Below are 27,063 nucleotides of genomic sequence, written 5' to 3'. Positions count from 1 at the left end.
GATTTGGTCCTCTCTGCTTCGGGATTCACAGCTGCAGCCTCATTTGTGTTTGAATACGAAATGTATGCAGAGGAAAAGCTCAGCTGGTAGATTTGGGGGGAGAGAAGATAAGGGGCATTTGCTAGCCTTTGAAATCCGTCCCCTAATGAGAGCTGAGTTCAGGTTGGGGGGAGTTAAAGATGGCTTTGACAGAAGATCAGAGCTCCCCGCTGCCCCCAAAGAAAGGAGTTCCCCTCCACAGCCCCGTGCTGCAACCTGGGCACTGCTCATCACGGCTGGATCTGCTCAAACCAGCTGCTTGCTTTTGCCAGATGATACCCGTCTAGAAATCGTGTGCATCCTTCCAAAAATGCAGGGGTAACATTTATGGCTTATAGCATTTCTGAGCTTTGCAGAGTGGCTGCTCTTCTCTTTCTGCATTCCCTGCTTGCAGGAGGTGCTGCCAAGAACGGGCAGCCACGTTCTTAATGCAGGGTAGAGAGCACCCTGAAAGATGGTGTGCGGAAGGGAGCAGGCTTCAAATAGCCCCAATTTATCCAGAAAACCCCAAGTGAAAGTCAGCATATGGCTCCCTACATGGATGAGCTCCTCTTCCTGGAAATACATGTGAGTTAGCTCATAAATCGGCCCCATCTTTGCCACGCACTGATTGCTTTTTCTGTCTACAAGATGCATTAGCATTCCTGGTAATGGAGACCAAGGGGCACGGTGGGGAGGAGACGCTGCTATAATGGACAAGGGATGCAGCAGTCTGGCTGTAGCAATTAAAAGGGTAAGTGATGAGAGAGATGGGTGCAGCAGGAGGGCTGCCAGTAGGTTTGCTCTCTTAGCAGCAATACAGCTCGTATGGTTGGGAATGGATAGTCATCAAAACAGGGGATGCTCAGATTGGGCAGTGCTGCAAGAAGGAAACATAGAAGCAAAAAAGGGGGAATTTAAGGCATGGGAGAAGGGCTTGAACCCTGCTCCAAGCAGCGTGGGGGCTGGGTGAGCAGTTGGCGAGATTTTGTAAAATACTAAAAAAAAAAATAATAATAATAATAGCCCAGCCATACTGCTCTTTAATTATTTAAAGATGCTTTTAATGTGTTGTTAGGCTGCGGTAACAGCTTTCCCTTGGGTGTGTCTACAAAATAATTAGGCTTGGAGAAATTTGATGAATTTTTCATGAATTTAGATGATTAGCCAAATACGTTTGCAGACTTCTCTCTCTCTCCCAGTTTGTAGCAATAGAAGGAGATTGTTAAGTCGTTATCAAAAAGAAGAAAAAAGAAAAAAAAAAAAAACAACAACCCCCCAACAAAAAAGCTCCAAATCTGACAGCTCTAAGAAATTCAAGAGCAGAAAGAAGCAATTGAATGCCCTCTAAAAGAGAAGGGTCAGCAGTTTTCTGTATTTCTATTGCTGTCCCTTTCCAAAATGAACAATCGGGGCTTTCTCCTCTGCTTCGTCGTTATGGAGCAACGAGAAGGGAACAAACAAATCAATGTGTTCGTTTTTTGTTGTTTTTTTGTTTTTTTTTTTCCCCCAAGAAGTCTAAGGCCAATACTCTCATGGTCCCTGATGAAGGGATGGACACTGGGTATTATTATGGGATGCGCTTTTTGGTGGTGTCATTCATAGCATAAACGAGAGCCCTTTTTGTGTGCCACCCTTTCCCCAGATTACCTCGCCCTTCGTCCAGCTGTGGCTCAGGAAACCCAAAGCCTTTCTAAGGTAAAGTCTCTGCCCTTCACTTTGGTTCCATCAACTTGGTCCACTTTTTCACGCGCCTGCAGAGCAGCAATGACCCCATGAGTGAGGCTTTCCAGGGGAAAAAGAAAAAAAGGCCATTTTTAGAGCCAACAGCCCATGGCAAATAGCATCATAGCGCACTTTTGGGCAACCTTCACCAAGAATCCATAAAATCCACAAAATCCACCCTGCAGAGAGGAATCATTTAAGAAAGGTCAAACAGTATTCACCAGGGGGCTGTATTTTTTGGGAAGGGGAGCAGCATCCCACTACCAACACCAATGCTTGGTACAGCTGGTCCTGCAGAACCGAGATGTACCCTAACAAGGAATGATGCTCAGCTCAGTATCAAGATGAGGATTTGCTCTGAGTAGTGCTACACCTTCCCCTGCCATCATCCCTCTTGGAGAATTATATTGCAGAGTGCTGCCCAGTGAGCACTGCTGCTTCGGTTATGGATTTTCAGCCTCTCCTATCTTTCCTCTGTGCCATTTCTCCTATCAGAAAGTAAAAATAGAGGAACGCTTCCTATTCCAGCAGAATTTAATGATCTTAGCCTTTGGATAGCAACGAGTTCACCTGGCTGCCAGTAGTCCAAGAGTTATTTCTGCATTGATATGATGCTGGAAGGATAAAGAGATTGCATTGTTCTTTTGGAGTTGAGCAATATCCACTGAAAGCAGGAGAGTCCTTTGGAAGAAAAGCTGGGTTCTTGTGGCTGAGCTAACCTGACTGCAGCAGGAGCTCTGCTCCTCTGAGCCAAGAGGTTGTGCCACTTTTCAGCTTCCCACCAGCCAAAGCAGACCAATCTGTTAGCTCCTAAGGTATATGGATATATGAATATTTAAGGAAAATACAGAAGGAAAAAGATTGGCATCTATTCAGAAGGAAAAAAGTGCAAAATAATACTGAGTAGAGACATCACTGCAACAAAATGAAAGGAAGAGGAGGAGGAAGAGAAACATCTATGAAGTAAGGGAGCAAAACCTAAGGGTGCACAGAGCAGGCCCTGCACTTGCATCACTTTGGCAGTGTTTGCTACAAAGCTGTTCCTCGTTGGAAAGCCCCATGGGCTCAGGGCTGCACCCAGCAAAGGCAAAGCACGACCTCATACAGCACCCTCGTGCAGGGCAGCCCCAAAGCTTTTCTGCACACTGAGGGGTTGGATGTATTCCCTAGCACTGCTCCTGCTTACAGGGCTGTATAACCCTGCAGAAATACAGCATCCGAGGAGGAGAAGTCTTGGCTGCAGCTTTGTAAGAAGTAGGCATCCTTCTCCGGGCAACAAGAAATTCTGTAATGCTTTGCACTGCTGACACTGGGTAGTTGGACACTGGATTAATTGGGGTTTGGGTTTTGTTGAAGCAGGTGTGTACCCCTTGCTGAGGAAAGGTTTCTCTGTGCTTCAATGCTGGTGTAGAAATATGCAATAGAGGGCAAAGCTAGCGATAGCCTTGCATGCAGACATGCACAGCTTGGCACAAACATTGTCCTTAACCCTTTCAATGGTCACCAGGAGGCAAAAGAGCAGCATGTTTGGTTAACAGGGTGGGCACCACCTGTGAAGGTTTCTCTGCATTTCTCAGAGCAGGGATGCTGAGATTTGAAAAGAGAGAAGGCTGGTGCAGACCTGGGCTTTACAACCTCATCATTCGGGCTAGCTGGCTCTGAGATTTGCTCGGCTATCACGAATCCGCCTGCGGTGCTACCTGCCATCCTTCCACGTGCCCAATTTAGACCCCCTGCTGCTTCACCTCCCCATTGAAAGGGTTAATGGAGTGCATGCTTAATCGGCAGCGCACGCGAGCGGGTGAGCCTTGCCCCATGCCTGTTACCTCCTCCGCGGGTACAATACCTGGGGTTGGCGTGGCTTCAGAGGGCAGCGCCAAGGATAGAGAGGGGAATACGAGGACAGCGTAGAAGAGAAGGGAAGAGAAAACAAAGGAATAGATAAAACAGCCAGAACACACCAACAGGAGACTCGGACCACTTCCACGCAGTCAACAGAGACATGAGAGAGAGGACATCAATGCGTTAGCTACAACACAACGCCCTTCTGTGCAGCACAGACCCTTGGAGCCAGTGGCACACACACCAAGGCAGAGATCCCAGAGGTGGTGGGGCAGCAAAGCTCTTCAGCAGGTGCTTATGTCTCATCCCAGCAAGGACAGGTTTAAAAAGTGAGTTTTGCCTTCGTTTTTCTGGTGTCACTTTAAGGGCCAGGGCTTATCCTCTGCTGTGAGAGTCGGAGCCTGCCATACAGAGCACCAGAAAGCTGTATTTTGTTTGGATTTCTCAGGTGGATGAGTCTGGCAAGCAGGAAGTAACCCCTGTATGTCAGTGGGTTTACTTTTCTTATATATTTTTTTTATTCCAGATTCCTCTGTCACATTGCTGCACAGCAGCACCACAACACCGAGCTCACTTAGAGCTGCTAATTGCACACACACATCTGCCATTACCAGAACGTGCCTATGTTGAACTCTACCTCAGGGTTTCGCATTCTGAGATCAATCTGTGCTTCATTTCTGTAACTTTGCTTGATGATCTGACCCTTCCCAATGCCTGATGACAGTGCTCCATGCTTCCTCCACGCTGCAGGGGCTGCAGCCCTCAGCACTTACCTTGGCATCCTGGCGTAGTCTGCACCCCCTGCTCTCTGATACAAATCAGTTAAGCAATATCCCATCACCATTTAGGCATTTTTAAGCAATGCTGTCCTTACAGTCACTGTTGCCATCGTATAGAAACAAATCCAGTACAGCAAATGCTTAAGATACAATCAGAACCACTATCAGCACCAACGACTTCGATCCAATCCCTATGCTTTAAGCTGTTTTTTTCAGCAAATCTTCTAAGCATCACCTTCCCCCCTTCTCATATTTGCCGATGTGCAACTTTGCTGATTTTTTTCTCTAGCATATGCAGCCCCATCTCTGATCCTATCGCATCAATTAGTGATGCTGGAGCCCACTGAAGAGTGTCAGGAAGCATTTCATTTCCTCTGGGTCGTCAGTAGGAATTGCTTTTCCTACTCAGAGCCATTAGTTGGGGAGGAGGAGATGGAGGAAAGGAGACAAAAACTCCATTAAATCTGAGGGCTAACTAAATCATAGGTCTTTTAGCAAATGCTGAAGAAAGGAAAGAGCCAGCTTTTGTCTCCCCGGTTCCCCCAGGGCTCCTGAACTTTCACTTAGAGTGATGAATGCCTCACAAGGGGCGTTTTATCTCGTTAGGAGTCTGGGAGCTGTGGCTCTGTAGGGGGGGTGAGGTCAGTGGCTGGCTGCAGAGTGGCAAGGCAGGGGCACAGAGGTGCACCTCCTTCCAATGGTGTAGAAATCATCAGCCCCAAATTTGGCTCTCATAGAGGCTGCTGAGATTGTGCCTGGCTGCATCACTGAGCTCTGAAGAATCATAGACTCATCGAGGTTAGGAAAGACCTCTCTGATCACCAAATCCAACCCCAACCCACCCCCACAGTGCCCACTAACCACGTCTCTCAGTGCCACATCTCCATGGTTCTTGAACACCTCCAGGGATGGCAACCCCACCACCTCCCTGGGCAGCTGTGCCAGTGTATCACCACTCTTCTTGAGAAGAAATTGTTCCTAATATCCAATCCTAAAGAGACATATTTAGGGTAATCAAGCAAGAGCACACAGGACTGTCTGCCCATTGCTGCAGTAGGCAGCAGACATACACCAGTTATCTGACACTGGGTTGCTTTGGGCTGAGGATCACTGGATCCTCTGAGCTGCACTTCTTGACCAACGCTTGTATCATCACCTGCAGCCCAGTGCCAGGAGCTGCCCTGCACTCACCTTCATTCAGCAGTGCTGGTGACTCTTCCACTATGACTTCTCCATCTCCCACCTGTGTCCGAGCACGCAGGAAGAATCGATAGCGCGAGATGGGGTCTGTCCTCTGCACGGTGAACCTTGTCTGGTTGGGAGAGAAGTTCTCTACCAGGGTTCTGCCCGTTTTGGATCCGTTAACTGGGGAGGAAAGGCAGGTGGTGGTGGCTTCAGCTTGGGTTCTGCAGCGTGTTACCTGTCCCCAAGGGCAGGACCTGCAGCTCGGGGCAGATTTGCCTTGTCTGGGGACGTTCAGGGTTGTGGAGATGGTTAAGGAAAAGCTTAGCACAAGTGTCAAGCATTCAGATAAAACTGGGCTCCCCAGACATCACATTGGGCCGTACACTGTGCAGCATCGCTTACTGCAGGAGTCTGAGGTCAAGCTGATTTCCCTCAAGGGGCTGAGGGTGGAGAACTACTGAGGATCTACAGCCCTCTGTGGTCAACTGTGAGCTGCAGGTGCCCAGCACCACTCCAGGACTCAGTACCATCAGCTGATGTTAGAAGCATCCCACTCCCTATAGATTGCTTTTGGTGTTGGGCAAGGAGGTAGCTCAGCAGCAAGGAAAATACTGAATGACTTAGTACTGTCACTAAGAAGATAAGATGTGGAACGTACAGGCTTGGTATCTAAGGTTGTATCCCGTGAGGACTCCATTGGGGTGTTCTGGGTGATCCCACTCCAAATTGATGCTTTCCAGATTTGGCTGTCGGATTCTTAAGTACCTGGGGGAGCTGGGCACTTGGGAGGAGGACGGGAGCAGGAAGAAAAGGGAAAGAAGAAAAAACATACAAGATAACATACCTTACAACACTGTACACATCTCAGGCTGCCTGATAAAACTCAAGACATCCAACCACGTACAAACACACTCTGAAGGTCAGATACCGACAGAACAACAATCTAGGCCAGGAATCATGCTCCAGCCCTGTGTTACCAGCAGCAGAGCAGCTCAGCATGCACCATGCCCTCACACTGGGGACTGCTTTCCCCCATCACCACGCTCAGCCAGGCACCCACAACGGTTACTGCAGCCATGAAGGGAGCACTCTCACAGTTGTGCCCCATTTCTGTATGTTGTTTGCATATTTTACTGCTGCTGGAGTCTTGTTACTGCCCCTGGTCTCACCCAACCCGACGTTTATGCCTCATCTATTTATCTGCTGGCACGATAGAAAAAGCAGAGCGACTTCTTACTGCAGAGCATCTTTGTGTTATTAACGTCTGGGGAGCTGTAACGGGGATCCGGTGCAGGTATACAGCAGTCCTTACCCTGAGGAATGTCTGCTTTTATGGCTGCTTATTCAAAGCTAGTAAAGGAAGGAAAGCATTATGACCTATGGAATTTAATTATTCTCCTGGTTTATTCCTAATCGCCGTGCCTTTAATGGGGAAAAAGCTTGGTTCACTGATCTGAGAGATTAATGATTTTTTTTTTTTCTCTTAAATGGAAGTTTGGCAGAATATCCATCTCCTAAGCATCAATATATAGCCAATAAAATAGCTTAGTGGAATAGGAAGAAGAAAATCAATAGTTTACATATGCCAAGAGCATTATCCCAATGCGACACGCCTCCAGCCCCCAGGTGAGTGCTAAATCAACCCCACCACCAAGCTGCTGTCCCGGAACAAAACTTTTCCTTTTTAAACAATCTGAACTGAAGCTGGTCAGTGAAAAACATCAGAAAATGGTGACAGCATCCAAGGAAACGGTACAGGAGAAAGAGAGAGTGCTCTCGTGCAGCAGGAAGAAAAAAAAAAGAAAAAAAAGGAGCAGCCCATCGTATTTTGTGTTATTTGAGACAGGATTTGCTTCCAGCCTCCTCTGTTTCTTTCCCCTGCAATTCTGTAACGCGCTGTGCCAAAAACATCTGTGCTAAAGAAAGATTCATGGGCAGCAGCTGAAAGCGCCGCTCCGACAAAAAGTTATCGGCGCCTCTATAAATAGCTCCCGTGACAAGGAGAAAATTAAAATCTCCCGTTCCTCCTTGACACGAGCTCTTTACGGAGCAGAACGAGGCGCTCCCAACTGAACAGCCCAATCGGAGATTGGTGACATTCATTCAGTCCTGAGGTCTTGCAGAGATTTGACTGAGCGGCGCTGCAGCACGGGGAGGGCGGGCGATGCGTGGAGGTCAGGCAGCAAACCAAGGGCACGGCTGTGCCTTGCTCAGCCCGAGCAATGCCTCTTTATGTGCTGTTGGCCAAATCACAGCTCCGCTGCAGAGCTGTGCTCCTCCTGGTTGGCTCTGCAGAGCCTGAGCTGCCCGACATCGGAGCTCAGCAAGCACGTACCTCCTTCAGGTGTGGGGAACTCCTTGACTTCGCTGCGGGGCCCATCGCCTCTCCCGTTGGTTACAACCATCTCAAGCTTGTAGTTGCTGTAAGGGAACAGCCGGGACACTATGCCCCGGTTTCGGTCTCCAGGAAAACTCACATACTGTCTTTTTTTGGAGACCCACAGGTTCTTCAGCAAACTACTGTCTCTCCAGAAATAGGCCTTCAAGAAACACGCATGGCATGAAGCTTTTCCCATTTCAAGTGCAATTGGTTTTCATTAACAAAGAGCAGCAGAACTTTGCTTTCGCAAAGAGCAAAGCGGAGCTCCTCACCTCCCAGCAAGGCAGGTGGGGAAGCAATGGGTTAGGATTAAGGTTAGGCTGCAAAGAGCTGCTTCTGGCTCCAGCTCTCACTGCTGGGCACTGAGCTCTCCCTTCCTGCCCAGATTAGTGTTAGGCAAGGCGTGACACGTCCAACCACAATGAGAAATCAGAACTTGGAGAGTCTGTGAATCAGAGCCCTGACAGCAAATCTTATTTCACGCAGAAATAAGATTCATTTGGAAAACAGACCAGAAGAACAGAACAGAGGGAGAAGAAATGAAAACAGCAACCAGGGAGCTTTCCTTACACTTGGTGACTGATTGGATTTCAAGCGTTATAGCTGTCTGCAGCACAGCTGCTTTTGGTATCAAGAGTCTTTAACTCTGCTCAAAGGGGCTCTGTTCAGACTTCGGTTTGCTTTGAATAGGGTTTATCTTCTACACATAAACACAGGTATTTTACTGTAGCAGTAAATCTTCAACATTAGATGTTAAAAAAAAACAAAACAAAAAAAACAGGATCTATGCTGCCTCTAGTTGCCAGTTAGTACCAAGTACTGGGTTTAGGTTTTGCATGGTTGGTGTCTGTTAAAAGACAATGGTGGTACTTTGGGGATGACACAAAATTGAGCCTGTTTGTACCTATCTGAAGAAGTATGAAGCAGTTCTAGGGCCAGGAGCTGCCTTAGAATCGGTCCCTTGGTGCCTAAGGGCAGTCCCTGTGTCACCCCAGGTCTCAGGGAGCCAAGGGAGATTTACCCACTGCCCAGAAATGGTGAAGAGCAGCCAAAGGCTTCACTCCTGGTGCTGATCCAGGGCAGGGCTCAGCCTGTGGGATGCACCATAGCACAGGGTCAGGGTGGCTAGAGCAGTTTTCTGTCATCCCCATTGCAGGTGGCTCCATCAACGGGGCCAGCTCGGCTAGTGAGAAGGTTAGCCATATTAACAGACAGTGAGAAGAGATTCGCTTTTGCTCACTCTGTACTCCTTAAGCTGTCCCTGGATGGTGTCCAGGTGCACACGGGTCCATGTCAGAGCAATGGCAGTGCTGTTTAGAACTCTTATCCTAACATCCGTAGGTGCAGCCTTGGGATCTGGGTGTTTGGGAACAAAGCAGAGCATCTATCAGGCAACCAGCACAGCCCAGCCACGCTCCAGCTCTGCCATCTGCTGGTCCTCTGGCCATCCTCAGGTTTTTCACGGGGAGAAATTGTGGCCATTTCTCCCTCTTTCAATTCAGTTTTAGAGGAACAACAATAATCCAGTTCTGGACAACTTGGCTGTCCTCCTTTGGGTCAAGCAGACACTATGGCTGCACCAGTGCATGTAATATTCTATTACTTACCTTCATCCTCCACATTTTTTATCTGATCATAGAATATCCTGAGTTGGAAGGGGCCCACAGTGCATGTATGCTTTTTAAGATGAATATTTTTTAGCAGTGCCTCTATCTCTTGGTGGTCCCAAAGTCACCCAGCAGGGATTCCTGCTGATTTGAGGTGTTGAGAGGAAATTATTTATATTTCTTTTAAAATAAAGTTGCTGGCAGTAAGCTGCATTATCCTCGCAGGATCATAGAAGGGAGACCTGGATACCAGCAGTCCAAAAAGAAGGGGAAAGGGAGCTGAAGAAGCTGGCTGCTCTTCTGCATGAGCAAGTGGAGAGTTTTAAAGGACAGAAGTTGAGCCAGCAGTGTGCTGCAAACAGCAGTCCAAGCCTGGGCTTAGCTGAGGCTTTGTCAGAGGCTCAAGAACTCAGCCCAGGGTGAACCAGAGCCCTCTTGGCCACTTGGAAGACCCTTCATCCAAGATGAATCATAGAATCACAGAAAGGCCTGGGTTGAAAAGGACCCCAAAGGCCATCTAGTTTCAACCCCCCTGCTGTGGGTAGGGTTGCCAACCACCAGACCAGGCTGCCCAGAGCCACATCCAGCCTGGTCTTGAATGCCTCCAGAGATGGGGATGAGCTCGGTGCTCTGCAGATGGCAGGAGAAAGAAATGGAATGCTGGAATACAGCCAGAGCTCATCTTGGCGAAATCTTAGTCTTCCACACTGAATATTTTACAGAGCAAAAGGGAGAGGCTAAGTGGTTCAGGTCACGTAGGCATCTGCAGACAGAGCCCAGAGCACAACTCCACTTCTTTCTCCCAATGCCTGAAACTGCAATTTTGTGCCAAATGGAGCAATGCTATAAATACAACCCAGGGAATAGATGCCAACCCACTGACATTAGATGGACTCCAGCTCTGAAACGCTTACGAGCTCTGTCAAAGAAAATACTCACAATCTTCCCCCGAATAGCCGATGTAGGTCTCAGGCTCTGGAGCTCTACCAAAGTCATTCTCTGCCTGCACTTTGATCTCGTAGGGGACGTAGATGGGTGTGTTCCAGACCACGTGCCGTGGTGCCTTCACTGTCTCGTTGTACCAACTCCCACGTGGGTCCCTCCGCCTCCATCGCACGATGTAACGCAGGTTGGGCCCATATGCTTGCGTTGCATTCAGAGGCTGAATGGAGCAAAGTTGAGAGAGAAAGACGGCTGGATTTCTCTGCTACGGTGCTCCAAAAAGTTCTGTTCAGCAGCTGATTCGTATTTCATATTCCATCAGTAAACCTCTAAGTTCTATATTTTTTTCCCCAAAGAGACACTTATCCTGGCATTCCAAACCCGAGGCAGAACCAAAAGCCATACTTGCATAGAGTTAGGGTAGTATGGTTAGGTTGTGGTTGGACTTGGTGATCTTGAAGGGTCTTTCCAACCTGAGCAATTCTACGATTCCATTCTATTCGTTTTCCAGTCCGCACTCAATTTCTCGCCTACCAACAGACTTTGGCTTATTGCAGGATGACACCTACTGGTCGACCAAGAAAAGCAAGAACTGCTCCATCTGAGAGCCCTGTATATCTTTTCTTGAGGGACCAGACTCTGCAAGCATCCCAACTAGCCTGCACCTATGATCTAGCACCTTCTCTTTGTCTATTTTTAAATCACAAGCCTTCTTGTTGGCACTAACAATTAATAGTTGTATCTTCTGCCTTTTATCCTTTGTGATAACTAAGTTTTTGTGTGATACATCACACACACTAGAGATCCTGAGCTCTATCTTAGCATCAGGGACCGTAATGATAAGATTGGATTGCTCTGAACTCACCGTCCAGGTTATCTCCATGTTGTTTTTTTGGGTCCCTGCTCCTTGAACTCCCGTTGGGTTAATTTCAGGTCCTGAAATTCACACGGGTAGAAAAAATAAATAAAGTGCTGGACAAAATGACCATTTCTGTGGTTAAAACCCATTTACAGTGCAAGTCAAAACTACTTCCGAAACAGAAGTTAATGGCCTGGTTTTCCAGAAGTTTCAATTTCCCATTCAGGTTAATGGAACACGAGACTTTCCAGCACTCCTGAAAACCAGGTCGTTTATTTAGGATCCCTCACATTTTATTTTTTTTTCCTCTTTCTTTCTCTCTCCCAGAATCTTGTCCTAAATCTTTAAAAGACACCCATTGTGAAGCAACCCCAGGAGCCAAGTCTGACCCTTTAGAATCATCCACAGCAAGAAGAGCAATGTCAAAACCCAACACTAGATGCCAGCAGATATTGCATCTACAAAGGTCAACTGGAGCAATGCAGCAAAACTGCTGAGCTTCCTGTGAGCTTCTCATATGACTTTTCCCAAGTATTGTCCAATGCACAAAGCTCCGGGCACACACCAAAGACTGAGCCTTGGTTGTGGACTGCGGCACACTTTGCTCTGGCATAAGCCTGGGCTCCTGCCCGGCTTTAGCAGTGGGCAATGAATTAACAAATTTGGAACAAAATGTCTTTTGCTCGTGGCCACTTTACACTTGGAAGTCTGTTTTTCCAAGAGCTTCCTGTGGTCAGAAAGGATGAAAGGTTTCTTTTAGAAAGCTTCTCTGTATGATGTGACCAGCCTTCCTTCAACAGATTCTGCAAGAAGAACCGCTGGGTCAATCATGCCATTCAAGCCCTGCTGCTCTACAGGACATCCCTCACAGCCTTGAGATGCAATTTATGAAATCACCCCCCAGCACGCACCTGCATGGGCCAGCTCATCCCCTTCCTGTGATTGTACCCAATGAGGGAAAAACTCAGCCCAAAGCGATGGCAGCAATGGGATCCACCCCAAGGTGCTGCAATGATTGCTACTCACGTGCCCCGCTGGTCTGGTATCGTTCTGAAGGCATGCTGGGCAGGCTGCTGCCCACGTCGTTCACTGCAATCACCCGAAATTGGTAGTTGACATAAGGAGAGAGGCTCAGGACAGCCGAGTTGACATTCCCAGGATATCTGGAGTGGTTGTGCCACGTGCCAGGCTGGAATCGGTCCTCCTCAAACTGGACGATGTAGTCTGAGGGGAGGATGGAGGGATCAGAGCCCACCATGAGGAGGTTTCCCCGCACCCCACAGGAGAAGACGGAAGGATCCGTGGCTGTGGGGCCGGCACTGACCTGTGATGGGACTGTTGTTATCATCTCCAGGAATCCATGTCAGCTTTACGCTCCTCTCAGCCAGGTCTGAAAGCTCCAGGTCCCGGGGCCGGTCGGGTCGCTCTGGTGGCCAAAAAATGTGATAAATGAGGCTGAAACATCCCAGCAGCATCCAATCCCACCCCTTCTCCTGGCCTGGACCCACAGGAGGACACGTGCTTTGCAGCATGTCTCACATCCCTCTGCTCTCAGTGTGTTTTGTTATTAAATACAAATGTGCTCTCATATTAATTGTGCCTTGCCTTGTAACCTGAGCTGCCCTCTGCGTGCACTGACATTATCTGATGCTGGGAGCACAATGGTGGCTTAGCAGGATATATGATCTCACAGCACACTACGTGCAACTGTTCAGAAAGTAATTGCAAATAGAACGGGAAGGACACCAAACCTAAATGAAAATACATACTTGGTTATGGTGCTGTGGGCACAATTCCACTGTCTTGTCACCACACACTGAGCCACCTCATGCACCAACAGTAACAGCAGCACCTTATTTTCATGTAAAAGTCAAGGGATTCAACATGATTCATTTTCCTCTACTCTCAGGGCTCATTTCCAGCTATGGTTAGGGTGATTCTTGCATTCTAGAATTGTCACCATTCTAGATGTCAAAAAACAAGATGTCGCATTTCTACTCATGGCCATCTGCATGGGTTTTTGAGGACAACTTGAGTTGGACATGGAAGTACCATCTCCCAACGTGCTCAGTCATTACACCTTGAATTTCTGTTGGCGTTATTGGCAAGGCAAAAAACAAATCAACTCCCAAAATAAAATAAACCAAATGAATTAGTGATGATTACCTTTAGGTAACTCTCTCAAGCGGTTAGCAGGGATTGCTGCAAGGTAAGACATTGGATGTTAACAGTGTTAGTTTAGTCATTAAGCTTGGGTTGTGAAAGGAGAACCTGGTAAATACGAAGTCACACACAGTCACAGATCCCACCTGGGGACCAGAGATAGCACATCCTTCCCCCAGAGACCCTCAGCTTCTTTCGTGTTTCTATTAGAAAGTTAATTAGCTATTAGGGGAAGAGGAAGGGAAATAAATTAAGCCCAGTCGTATTATTAGGGGTATGGGATTTGTATTGCACTCCTGCTCTGGTATGGCAGTGTGGGTCTATGCCAGCATCACCGTTGGGTTGGGGCACTGCCAGAAACAGAGTTCCTCCTCAAGAATGGAAGGGGTCGAGAGCAGGGACTGATGGACTTGGGAGGTTTTCAGAGTAGATCTGGCAGTGAATGTATGGAGGATGGGTTTCGGGTTTTGTCATGCCTGATGTTGAAAAGGGGGGGAGCTGCGAGGCTGTGAGCGGCTCACTCACCCCCCTGGTTGTCAGCACCCTGAGATTCAGATAAGTTCACTTGCAAATGTAGGGCCGATCTCACAGATCCTCACCAGGCCACATTTGGATATTCTTAGCTGTATGTAATAACTGCTTTTCTTTTTGTGTCAAATGCAAGTTTCCTTCAACCCGCATCCAACAGCACTGAGAGAGGCTGAGATTGGGCTGCACATCCTTGCCAAGTCCTGCATCAACCCAATAATTGCTCTGCCAGCAACTGAGCATCATCTCTGCTTTAGAGGACAGCCCCGTGCCCACAGATCAACCTTTTGGTGTGAAAAATCAACCTCCCGCAGTACAAATGAAGAACTGAGTGCACTGGGAGGACAGCTTTACCTAGCACGGTGAGATAGGCTTTAGCTGAGTCCTTGTCCAGCTCCGTGCTGGCCACGCAGGTGTAATCACCCTGATCCTTCTCAGCCACGCCGTATATCGTCAGACCATCGTCTTCTTTCTTCATCCTTAAAGGGATGAAAGCAATAATCACACAACTCTTCCAAAGAGAATTAAGGAGCAGGATTGAAGACGAGCTGTTCTCTGATAAAATACACAAAAGAGTCCAAAGAGAAGAGGAGTACATCTCTGGCCTGAAGATTTTATCGGTTGGGGATGCATTGAGTTATTCTTGGAAACCTCATTTTCTGAAGAACCAGTGAATTTGCTCTGGTATTTATCTGGAAGAGTCACACTTTTGGGAAAGCAGGCTGACCTCTGACCAGCTTATGTCTTGTGATGACATCTCATTATTTCACAAGAAGTGATTCAGGATGTGGAAAGGAAATTACAGCTACACCATTGGCACAGATAAACATTAACTTTGGAGTAGCTTGTTATTAACCTGCCTGTTTTTATCAAGATGTCCTAAAATATCTGTAAATAAAGCCTAAGGTCGATGTCTTGATTTACTGGTAAGTCAATTTTAACTGCTAGGCAGCCTCAGTATTATCCTCAGCTAATAACATTACAAGTATCAAGAACAGCCGTCGTCGCCCAGATGGGAACTCGGTGTTTGTCCTTATTATCCCTGGTGCCTCCTGAAACAGTTTGCAGTGGGAGAATAAAAATCCTGGTGAGAAGACAGATGGAAGCATTCATCACAGACCTGTTCCCAATGTAGAGAGGAGCGTCGTCCTTCAGCCAGGTGACCGTCAGCTTCAACGTTGGGTCGTGCTTCACGCGGCAGTGCAGGCGAGGCATGGAGCCCCTCTTCACCACCTGATCTTCAGGGCCTCTCACAATCCTGGTGGGGTCTGCAAAGCACCCCAAAGGAAGTATCAGCATGTCAGCTTGGAACTTGATCAAAGCATAAGATTGCTGTCACTTGGAAGGGACAAGCATGCACGACAGCTGCTTGCCTCTAACCCGCCTCTGATACAGATGCTTGCAAACAAACTAATTTAACAAACCACTGAATCCTTGAAAAAATACCAACTTTTTTGTCTCAGCAAAAAATTTGCTCAATGGGGAAAAAAAAAAAAAAAAAGATTCTGAATATGTTTTAGTGCCATCATTTATTCTCGATGCATCTTTTGTGTTTCTTTTTGCAGTGCATACAGCACGTCACAGCTTAAGCTTCAAGATTCAAGTGATCCAAGAGCACCTTTTGCTCTTAGCTCATTGTATTCCTACCTTTGACTTCCAGGCGAACCTGGGCCTCTGCTTTGCCCAGGATGTTGGTGGCAACACAGGTGTAGATGCCCTGATCCTCCTTCCGAGCCATGCTCATCTCCAAGCTCCCGTTCTCATGTGCTTTGTAGTTCCCTCCATCCAGCGTGTTCCCCTGGCCGTTCTTAAACCTCACAGCCATACAAAGTACTGTTGTAAGGGAAGAAAGAGCAGGAAACCGCCTTCCCAGCCCTGTGGGTGGGCAGGGGATGTGCTACACTCCTTACCATCGCAGGGTGGGGATGGGGGAGCCAAAGAAGGGGCAGTCCAGCCGGGTCCTGTTGTACTGGATGACTTTGATGAGCTGGTTGCGAGGGGCCAGTATCCGTGGTGGCACATCTGCAAACATCAAAGATGACAGCTATTGAATGAGTGGACTCGATGCTCTTAGTGGTCTTCTCCAGTTTTAACAAATCTATGACTCTACGGCTCTACACTGAGCTTTTCAAGACTAAACAGAGCTTTTCCACCCCCTTTCCAACCTCGCTCCGTGAAACAGAGTGCCCCGACAGTGGTGGCTCACCCTTGCTTTGCTGCTATATGGCCACCAACTTTCACCCTGAAGCCTCATTGCAGAGGCCACATACTCGCATACATCATCCTCAGAGTAGCTAACAGCACAGAGGATATAGGGATAACTTGCAAGGAAATTTGAGTACAGGGCATTTATCTTCCACAAGAATGGAAGCATTAACCACCATTCTGGGTGGAAAAGCGTTTCATGAGCTGACACGCCACTAGATTCTGATGGTCACTTCTTTTGGAGAGTTTCCTTCCTCATCCATGTGCACTAGGGCTCACCTGTCCACACAGGCACCTACCCAGGACACTGACAAAGGCATTGGCAAGGAGGTAGCCGTGCTCGTTGGAAGCATTGCATTGGTACACAGCGCTGCTGCCGATCTGCGTGTCTCGAAACACAATGGTATCTCCAGCCACCTCTCTGCTCGGGTTGGGTGGAGAACCTTCAAAATAAGGAAGACAGAAAGGACACTTTTTATGAAATTTTAAATTAAAACTCACAAGACTCTGCATTTTATTACGCATCTCTACATCTCAGCCCAGATAAAAAGAGACAGTGGCATGGTATGTGCCTCCAGAGACACAGCTCAGCTGGCCATGACTCAGCCAAGCCAATGCCCCAGTGGCAGCTCTGGCTCCCATGGTCAGCCACGAGTCCCTTGGCCATGTTTTCATATAGGAGGTGCAGACTCTTCCTGGCTCACCTTCAATGGGCTCTCCATTCACCAACCACTGGATTGAAGGCTTGGGGTTCCCATTGGCTCGACACACCAACCTGCCATCCTCGCCAGGGGCCAAAATGAGATTTTGCGGCTCATCCAGCCAATACGGGGCAGCTTTAAGACATACAAATGGAACAGTTACACACAGAGCAAACTGGAACAGATGGCCTCCAGAGATCCCAAGCTCTCCTCTCAATTTCTGGCTGTGAAAATGAAGGAGACGGTGAAATAAAAGTGACGTACCCTTCACTCTCACCGAGATCGTGTGGCGGATGCTGCCCATCTTGTTGGATGCCAGGCAGAAATACTCCCCAGAGTCTTCCTCCGAGACGTTGGAGATACGAAGGGCCTTGTTAAAGTTTTCCAGCTTGGTTTTTCCCGCTGGGAGCTCACCTCCTTTCTTGTACCACATGATATCTGGTGCTGGTCTAAGGAGAGGGAAGGAGATAAATGCTCTTGCAAGACAACTTTCCTAATATAAATCCTGCACTTAAAACCTTCTAAACCCAAGGAGAAAGACCTCTGGGCCACTCTCTTACCTACCACAGCCCCTCTACCAGGACCTGAGCATCACCAGATGGCGAGGAGTGGGATTTTTATCCTACCTTGTGCCTGGGAAGTGCTGCCAAAGTCCCACCCCATGCCCAGGACACTTCTACTGGTACACATGCTACAAACATCCTCACCTGCACTTAGTACAGTGTGCTAAAGGGGCACCCAAGAGGTCTGCAGCTCACTGTAAGGACAAATTAATGGGGCATCATCTTTGGACAGCAAGTATCTGAAGATACTTCTTGCTCTGAGCAGTGCTGCAGCTCTCCTGGCTGCTTTCACGCTCCTACCCTTTCAGTAAGTTATGGGAATATTGTTAATAGCAGTTAATAGGAAATGAAGGGCACGCTCCCCCAGGGGTATTTTCACCAGCAATTCAGCATTAAAGCTACGAGAAAACCTCATGGGGCTCCTTGTGACCGCCCGCTCCCATCATGGTACATACACTCCTGATGCAATGCACTCCAGCAAGAGGTCCACCCCTCGGAGCACCATCTGGCTGCTGGAGGTCCCGTATGGGTACATGAAGCTGGGTGTTGTTTCTGTAACCCCTCGGGCTGAGATCAGCAGGAAAGAGAATCAAGAAAAAAAAACAAAAACAGAGCACTTTTAAATTCTCCTTCTCTGCAGCATTGGAAGGGTTCAGCAACAGGACTTACCCAGAAATATACCTGGAAACTAAAGAAGGGCTTAAAGTCATTTTTAAGGTAAGAAGACGTAGTGGAGAGAGGATGCTTGGCAGGCAGGGAGAAGAAAGAAGAAAAAGGATGGGCTGGGAAAGCAGAACCATGGGGATGGGGCACCAAGAGAGCCCAGATCCCTGGCAGGGCAGCACCAACCCTGCTCACCCTACCTCCAGCATAGGGCTGGAATCAGATGAGACATGAAAACACTGATGGACAGAACATTTAGTGAAGGACAATAGTGACAAATGGGCACAAGAAGGGACATGAGACAGCTGAGCCATGGAGATCCCCATGGGATGGAGGATGCCAGAGCTCTGGCAGCATCACGTAGGTTCCCACTCTTACTGGGAGCTGCTGGGCCCAAAAGGAGGGAGCTGTCTGGGGATGGAGAAGAGCTGAAGACATTGGGATGGGACAGGAAAGTTTAATGGAAGACAACCAAGGGATAGACAAGACAGCTCCCTACAAATACACACAATGGAGGTCTCTTTGTGAGAGAAAAAAAAAAAATATTAATGGAATAGTTTCCACTAATAAATGGAATAATTACTCTAGATCTGGATCAGTGAGGACAGAGTGGGATGAGATGGTCTCGAAAGCAGCAGTAGCAGAGATGGAGGTTATGGGATTAGGATATGGGGTGAGATGGGTGGGTCTGACAAAATCTATTTGGGCAAATAGAGAATTGGGGAAAGCCCACCCTGGGGCAGGAGCGGGCTCTTGGGGTTCTTTCCTGCTGGCCCAAATGCTTCATTAGCCAAACGAGCTATTTGGGAAATCTCTGAGCTCTGATACAAAGAAAAGGGCTGGGAAGAAACAGGGGAGAGAGAGAGCAGAGACTGTTTTTGGAACTCAATCAGGAAAAGCTCGTGACCAGGCCCCTCAAGAGAAATTAAAATTAATAATAGTAATAAATCAACAGGAAGGAACTCATGCCTTCAGACTGACTCCACATCACTGAGGAGCAGCCACACTCACGCACCACTCTGCTCTCACACACCCACATGTTAGCAGCAGGAGGTGCTCGTCAGAGGGTTAGTTAATTACTTGATTAATGGATTACCAGGGGCAGGCGTGCTGCTGTTTGCTCGCCTGCTTCGGAGATGCTGGTTTTCCTGGTTAGGATCACCACCCATGTAATGCCCTGCAGATCAGTGCTGAGATTTCAGGTCTGTGTTTATCAATCATTTTATAAGTGAATATTGGCTTTTATCTGCCAGCAACATGTAGCCCATGTGAATGGGCCATATGCCTCACTCCTGCCACGAACCATTTGCTTGGGGCATAACGAGAAGAGATAAGCAGCAGCGCAAGCCAAATTTTACGAGCCATATATTAATGATGAACATTAAAACATAAGGGAGATAAATTAGTATGCTATCCACTTGTTTAATAAACCTAATGACAACACTGCTTAGCTGATAAGCTTTGCCTTAGCACAGCACTTTAAGTAAATATTTTGCTGTTTCTAATGGGAAGAGGCCAGCAATGATCTGGGGCAGAAGTTCCAGCTCTGATCTCATGGCACTACAGCTGGAAGCTGTCAGACAGCAACATCTCACTCCTCCGCTTGGGTGGAATGGACTGGAAGAATAAATTCTATGGCTATTCACTGGAAGCAGAGCTCAAAAATGTGCTCTGCTTCCAATGTGTTCCTGCTGCTGACCCCACCTCTGTGGAATTGGACCCATTCAGCTGCAGAAGGGATATTCCAGAAACTTTCAGGTGTCCCCTCCCCAAATCTTGACCTGACAGCACATCAAGTTGTACATCAACCCGCAGATTGTTTCTGCTAAAGGCAATAATAGAAATACGTGCATCCCAACACATCCATCTCTCGCTTCCTGTCCCGCTTGCCGGCTTGAAAACATCCCACAGATTTGCCAAAAAAAGTACAAATAAAAAAGGACAAGAGACTTTTACTTCCATAAGAAGGTGATGAACTTCAGCTAATGAAATCCCCAATTAATCATTCTAGACCTTTTATCTCCCTGGCTGACATTCACCTCTTTTTTCCCTCAACACACCAACGCAGCAGGAGATGAAGGCACCCCCTCCCAACCCCAACCCACGAGGACTGCAGACACCAGAACATAAAGGCATTCCTTCCACAACACAACCATCCACGCTGCTTTTTGCTTGGAGGAGCTGCATGTTGTGTTTAGAGGAGATCCCACCACCGTGTGCCCACCAGGAAGGCATCTCCTCCCACGTGCCTCTCATTGAGGCATCGTTTCGTTTATGGAATTCACACTGATGTTAATTTTGCTTGTTTCGCAGACATTTCTATGAGTGTTGCAGACCATGCCCAGCCCATTTGCTGCCCCCACTTCCTCCAATTATGCTTCACGCTCAGAGCTTCCAGAGGAACCTCTCACCCAAACCCCAACGTTGTCCCATTGCAGAAGTATGTGAGGAATAAGGGAGAAATCCTTGTGTTTTGAAAAAAAAAAAAAAAAAAAAAAAAAAAGGAAAAAGAAAAGGAAAAAGAAAAAAAAAAGGAGAGGGAAAAAGAGAGGAAAAAGGAGGGGAAAAAGGAGGGGAAAAAGGAGGGGAAAAAGGAGGGGAAAAAGGAGGGGAAAAAGGAGAGGAAAAAGGAGAGGAAAAAGGAGAGGAAAAAGGAGAGGAAAAAGGAGAGGAAAAAGGAGAGGAAAAAGGAGAGGAAAAAGGAGAGGAAAAAGGAGAGGAAAAAGGAGAGGAAAAAGGAGAGGAAAAAGGAGAGGAAAAAGGAGAGGAAAAAGGAGAGGAAAGCGGAGAGGAAAGCGGAGAGGAAAGCACACTGCAATGTAAGATCTGGCTAATCTCAACCTTTTGGAGGCAGCAAGAACTTGGGCTTTGCTCCCAGGCAAACCATGAAGCAGAGACAAAAACCAAGAGGCCAATAGCTGCTAAGCACCACCTGAACACACATTCACGTGGCACAGAAAGGAAGAAATGGCAGATGGGGAGAGAGGGAAGCCCACTGGTTCCTGGGGATGCTCCGAGCAGTGTGCTCCATTCCCCCATGCAGACCCACCCTGCCTGGCTCACCCCATCACCTCCTCAACACCTCCCAGCTCCTCACAGGAGCTGTGAGATCATGTGCCAGAACAACAGCTGATGGGATATGGCTAGTGGGTATGTTGGGGATGGGTTGATGGTTGGGTTTGGTGATCTTTGAGGTCTTTTCCAACCTTAAGGATTCTATGATTCTATGGCTTTGGGATGTGTTGATCACACAGCCTCCAGTGACAGCCTCCTTGCTGGGGTAAGTGGAAAAGCACTGAGTACAGGTATAACCATGCCACAAAGAAACGAATGGCTGGAAAACCAAACATTTGGATTCTTCCTCCTAATGGTCAATGCCCATGCTTGGCTGCAAGCACAATAGGTGCTCCTTCTGAATGCAGATAAAGAGGGATGGTGGCTCTTGTATCTCAATCAGGAGGATGAGGCAGTGGAGTCAACCACCAGCTTTCCCACTTAGCCCTGATCCTATTAACCCAAATATCTCTCGAGCTGAGCTCGGAGTATCCAATTAATTAGCTTAGCCCTCTATCATTTTAAGATGTCAAAACTCGGAGAGGATTTGGGCTGCTGGGCTGTTCCCAGCCCGCTTTTTGTGACGTCTGGGGGACAAAGCACAGAAAGGACCACACGCACACATCAGGGCTGTGCACACGGGGATGCTGCCGACGCAGCCCACGCTGGGTTAGCACGGGATCAGTCGGGTTAGGCACAGGAGGTTACAAACGTGAAGGTCTCCAGAAGCTGCTGTTGACTCACCACTGTACATGTCAGTGTGATTTCGTAAGGACGTTTCGTTATGGGGTTTCTCTGCAATAAACAAAAGACTGTGAGCATACCGAGCGGCACAAAGCAGTGGTGGAAAACAGGGATGGAGGCTACATGGGGACCAGGGGGCACGGGGCAGCAGAAGCAAACAGAGGTGCTCAGAGCCTTAGAAGACAAACAGCAACAGAGCACAGTGGTGCGGGAGGGGAAGAGAAGATTGCTTTCCTCCTAGGAGATGGAGAGACAAATAAACGCGTGATAAATATCACCTAATTTGATCATAAACGTTTCCTCCAAGTGTTTTTCCTTTGGTATAAAGACAATGTTGACAAGAATTAATTCAATTTGAGAAGAAAATATATTTTTTTCTCTCAGTTAACTGTGAGATAAGCATACTCCTGCTATTTCTTTCCAGCACAAAGCATGGGCTGGATGCACCGAGGCTGCAGTGTAATGATGCAGAAAAGCACGGAGAGGGTGAACAAATAAAAATAATAACAACAATTAAGCTTCAAAAGCATAATATGCTGTAAAACCCCTTTCAATTCCCAGGTAATTTAAGCAAATTGTGTTATATGCAAAACCAGCAGCTCCTCATAACACACCCCCCTCTCCCTCATTGACAATTGCTGACACCTAGGCGAGCACAGCCGCTAATTGCCAACAGAGCTTCACTGGGTAATGAGCAGAACAGAGAGCACCCAGGGCACAGCCTGGGGCCCAAGACATAGCAGAGATGGTCTACAGGAAATCCTTCCAGGATTTCTTTCACTTATTTTTCTGGAGCTGGACCAATATACCAGGCTGAAAACGTCTGAGACCCAAATGAACACGTGGTTTTGCTTGCCTCTTTGAGCTTGAGCTCATTCAGGGTTCAGTCCTTCAGTACAAGGCAAATTTTGGCATTATTCAGTCAGCTTCTCAACCAGATAACAAGTAATCAGAGTGAGTTACATGTACACCTTCCTCACCATTAGAAAAGTGCCCATTTGTAGTACTTGTATTGCTACTTCTCGTGCTTTGCACAAGGAGAGGGTGTTACACCAGAAGTGCAGAATGCTCCAAGCTCAACCTGCTGCTCGCATCACACCTCAGTCCAGGTATCAGAATGCTTTAATAGTGTTACCTCCTATTAAGCAACAGATGAATTGGGAGCCAATGTCCCCAGGCCCCTAAGGCTCTGCTCCTCCTGCTCCCACCTCCCACAACTGTTCATCAGCTCCTGGTCATGGTGAGACCCAAGACTTGTTGTCAGCAATGAACAAACATTCAGTCCCCCCATGCAGCACCACAGGGCGTCCCCACAAACCTAAACCCGAAGCAAAACACGGCTATCTCCAGCTTTCCAAATTAGGAAAAATCACTTGATATTGCACTTCTCCCTAAAGATGGAGGGAATACACCATCCGTGTCCATCTCAGAATCTCAGCAATACCCGCACTGAGCTATCTCTGCAGCCCTGGGGCACTGCAAGGGAACAAACCATGAAGTCAGTCTGAGTCCCATCAGTTCTTAACCAGACTCTTATCCTGATCAAAACAAGGGAAGACACTCTTTTCTTTGGTAGGACTCAGAGCTGTCAAAGACTGAAAGGAGAACCCTACCCAAGAGTTTGGCAGAGCTCCATCCTGGCTGACAACCATGACACTTACTGGTTTTCACCTTGAGGGTGTAGGGATTTTTCTGCTGGATGGTGTGGGTGAAGTGGAAGCGTGCATTGCAGCTGTAGTCAGTCTGGGCATCCTGCAGCATGACATTGGAGAAGTACAGGTCACCGTTCTGGCCCTGGGAGACACGCTTGTCCTGGTGGATGGGCTCCATGGCTGCAGGAGAAGAGGCGTTCAGTTAACCAGGACCTCCTGAACACGTGAAGGCAAAAAGGAACTCCCAATTTAAACCACGCGTGGGTACCACCAAGCTGTAAACTGGCAACGATGACTCCAAAGGTAATTATTTCAAACTAACACTGCAGGTGCTTGAAGGGAGTGAGGGTTCATGATGGAAAGGGCTTCCCCAACTCACAGCTGCTCATCCAGAAGATGACAGGAGGAGGCAGACCAGGAGGTGGATTGCACTGCAGGCTGAGTGGAGAACCTTCGTCAACCTCAATGACATCCACCTTCTCCTTGGGCCACAGGGGAGATCCTGCCACGAGAATCACAGCACTGCATGAGAAAGGTAGGCATTCACTCTGCAGATCTCCTCCCTTCCCTCTGGACTTGGCCTGGTTTCAATGGAATGGCCTCAATGCAGAGAGGGAAGCCTTATTTCTGTGTGTGCAAGTCTTATGGGGAGCAGCTAAGAGAACTGGGATGGTTCAGTCTGGAGAAGAGGAGGCTCAGGGGAGACCTCATCTCTCTCTACGGTTCCCTGTAAGGAGGTTGTAGTGAGGGGGGGTAAGCCTCTTCTCCCAGGTAACAGCAATGGGATTAAAAGTAATGGCCTCAAGTTGCACCACGGTAGGTCTAGGTTGGTTATCAGGAAAAAATTCTTCTCAGAGTGGTTAGGCACTGGTGCAGGGTGCCCAGGGAGGTGGTGAACTCACCATCCCTGGAGGGGGTCAATAACAGTGGAGATGTGGCACTGGGGGTCATGGTTAGTGGGCACAGTGGGGATGGCTTGGGGTTGGACTCGGTGATCCTAGAAATCCTTTCCAGCCTTAATGATTCTATGATCTTGACACAGGCAATGGATGATAGAATAACAGGGTTGGAAGTGACCTTAAAGACCACGAAGCAGGCTGGGATGTCTGACCACTGGATGCTATCTGTGCTTCTACTACAAAGCATCCGTAGAACCGTGGAACTTCCTGAGTCTTGTTTCTGGTGCTCACCCCACACAACTGTGCTTACTCACTGGACACCTGGAGGTGGATTTTGCTGGACAGTGCAGTGCCAAAATCGTTCCTGGCGAAGCATTGGTACTCGCCCTCGTAGTCGTCAGGCCGCCCACCTCCATGGAAATCAATGACCAACGTCCCCGACCGCCTCCGCATGGACACTTTGGGGTCCTTTGCCACGTTGAAGAACTTCCCGTTCCGTGTCCAGGAAAAGCTGTAAGCGTGGCAGAGAGATGTGTGGGGTGACTGTGGGGTGTGTTTACCTGGAAAGAGCCTGGAAGAGATGGGCTACGCAAGTAAGCAGTTAAATCAATGGCAATTGGCATCTGTAATGCTGGCTTTGGGGACAGCGTGGCCAACTCAGATCTGCTTTTGCCCAGAAATCCCAACCTTCAGAACCAGTGCTGACAAACCACAGAGCTCCAAGTACAGGAGCAATTCCGGGGCACTTACGTGGGAACAGGATTCCCTTTGGCTTCACATTCAATGAAGATGTTGTCTCGGGGGTCAACGATGTAGTCCTTCACAGACTGCTTGGTGATGGTGGGGGGCTGAGGCACTGCAAAGCAAATGGCAGCAGTGAGATGAGCTGCATGAGAGGGAGAAGCCTCTCTCTGCTCTCCTGCAGCAGATCTCACCAGGATTCTGACACTTTCCCCAATTTGTGGTCCAAAGACCTCCAAAACCACAAGCAAGCGTGAAGTGCATGCTATTTGTCACCAGCCCTGTACACCACGTATCCCTTGCACCAAAGCACAGTTGGCACCAGACCCAACCCCTCATGCCATTTTGGACATGCAGAGGACACCACCATGTTCACACAGAAGGCAGCACTTACATTCACTCTGAATATTTGCTGTTATTTCCAAAGTGCAAGCATAATGAAAAAGAAGAAAGAAGGGTTAATCGAAGGGCTAACCCCGATAAACACACATTATGCACACAAACATGAAAACAAAACACTGTTATTGTAGGGTCTGCAAATCCTACATACAACTGATTTAACAATTCCAGCATGTTCTAATCCACCTACTTACAGTTATATAGCAGGAGACGCTGTTGAGCACTCAGAGAATAATAGAATGATAGAATATCCTGAGTTGGAAGAGACCCATAAGGACCATTGAGTCCAAGTCATTGTTAGCTGCTAACTGCCTGTGCAGCCTCTGGGAGCTCTGGGGGTGCAGAGAGGGCATAAAATGAACTCTAGTGTACCAACATCTATATCCCATATGTAGACATATAGGTATTTATCCCATATATAGATAGATAGATAGATATTTATATCCTCCAGCATCTCCAGTGCTGGAGGTGACGATGCTCTGCTGTGAGTCCATGCTGTGCAGCAGGGAGGAGACTGAAGAAGCAGTGAGTTGCAAAGACAGGCTGTCTTCAGCAGTTCTCCACCAGCTGTCAGCATTTCCCTTACTTCTCTAAGCTCATGTTACGTGTAAGCATCAAAATCACTCTTTTTTGACAGAAAAGCACAAGAAAGAGCAGAAGACTGCTGTTTGCAGACCTACTCAGTTATGCCCAACTGGCTTCCATTTATGTACTGACTGCCTGCACATCCAAGCTGTGTTCATCTCATCAAATTCCCAAGTTGGGATCAAGAGTGCCGTGTTCCCATTCAAGGGCTGACCCTAGGGAGCAAAATTATGTTCATCCACACTCATTCAGAGCGGAGTAGAGCAGGAACTCACACTCAAGTCTCGCATAGATAAGAGGTTGCATTGGGACCCCCACCCCAAGCTTTCAGTTGCACAAGTATTTACTTTCCCCTCAGCAAATCAGAGCTTTCCCACTCTCTCCACATTGTTTCCAAAGAACCCTGGTGCTTCAGCCCAAGTACAGACAGCAGCACAAAGCAGTGCTTTTTCCACTAATGCACTGCTCGCTGGAGGATTTCTGTACATTGCACTGTCAGAATAGATTCCCTGCAGCTACAGGCTGATTATTATTAACAGCCTGTACAGGAGGAAGCTGGGACACAGAGAAATTATGAAACTGGTATCCAGACGTGTAGCTGGAACAGAGCCTCTGAGCCATGACTTAGCAGCTCGCTCTCAGTACAAACCTTCATCCCAAGTGCACTCAAACAAGTCATACATTTCCCAAACACCGGCCTGAAGATGCTGTTTAGTAGAAACATCACCCCTTGTCCCCTTCCTCCTCACTCTATATCCTCAAACTCTCTGAATAAAACGTAATAAAATACAACTCATGTCTCATGTTTAACCAAAAGTCCCAACAGAGA

At 47.9% G+C, this 27,063-nt stretch overlaps 1 protein-coding gene across 11 annotated transcripts in view; it reads right to left on the bottom strand.

Annotated features, from left to right (window-relative positions):
• NFASC (neurofascin) overlaps nt 1–27,063 on the bottom strand; it is a 77,528-nt gene that overhangs the window by 20,277 nt on the left and 30,188 nt on the right. For 3 of the 11 annotated variants that reach the window (XM_085210498.1, XM_085210503.1, XM_085210500.1), the window contains exons 3-24: nt 25,645–25,662; nt 25,260–25,365; nt 24,824–25,020; nt 23,990–24,112; nt 23,620–23,790; nt 21,959–22,009; nt 17,953–18,064; nt 17,199–17,383; nt 16,938–17,069; nt 16,533–16,676; nt 15,939–16,050; nt 15,676–15,842; nt 15,149–15,296; nt 14,383–14,507; nt 13,504–13,539; nt 12,662–12,763; nt 12,364–12,561; nt 11,344–11,414; nt 10,476–10,698; nt 6,208–6,330; nt 5,556–5,729; nt 3,590–3,604 (exon numbers count right to left, since the gene is read on the bottom strand). In XM_085210498.1, coding sequence (XP_085066624.1) covers nt 3,590–3,604; nt 5,556–5,729; nt 6,208–6,330; nt 10,476–10,698; nt 11,344–11,414; nt 12,364–12,561; nt 12,662–12,763; nt 13,504–13,539; nt 14,383–14,507; nt 15,149–15,296; nt 15,676–15,842; nt 15,939–16,050; nt 16,533–16,676; nt 16,938–17,069; nt 17,199–17,383; nt 17,953–18,064; nt 21,959–22,009; nt 23,620–23,790; nt 23,990–24,112; nt 24,824–25,020; nt 25,260–25,365; nt 25,645–25,662 — 2,733 coding nt within the window. Of the gene's footprint in view, nt 1–3,589; nt 3,605–5,555; nt 5,730–6,207; nt 6,331–7,884; nt 8,090–9,169; nt 9,286–10,475; nt 10,699–11,343; nt 11,415–12,363; nt 12,562–12,661; nt 12,764–13,503; nt 13,540–14,382; nt 14,508–15,148; nt 15,297–15,675; nt 15,843–15,938; nt 16,051–16,532; nt 16,677–16,937; nt 17,070–17,198; nt 17,384–17,952; nt 18,065–21,958; nt 22,010–23,619; nt 23,791–23,989; nt 24,113–24,823; nt 25,021–25,259; nt 25,366–25,644; nt 25,663–25,843; nt 25,982–27,063 lie in introns of all 11 variants that reach the window. The other 8 variants (XM_085210502.1, XM_085210505.1, XM_085210509.1 and 5 more) reach the window with 7 other exon arrangements.

The sequence above is a fragment of the Meleagris gallopavo genome, chromosome 28, assembly GCF_905368555.1.
Source record: "Meleagris gallopavo chromosome 28, MGAL_WU_HG_1.1, whole genome shotgun sequence".
Classification (NCBI taxonomy): Eukaryota; Metazoa; Chordata; class Aves; order Galliformes; family Phasianidae; genus Meleagris; species Meleagris gallopavo.
This window is presented reverse-complemented; position numbering and strand designations above follow the sequence as displayed.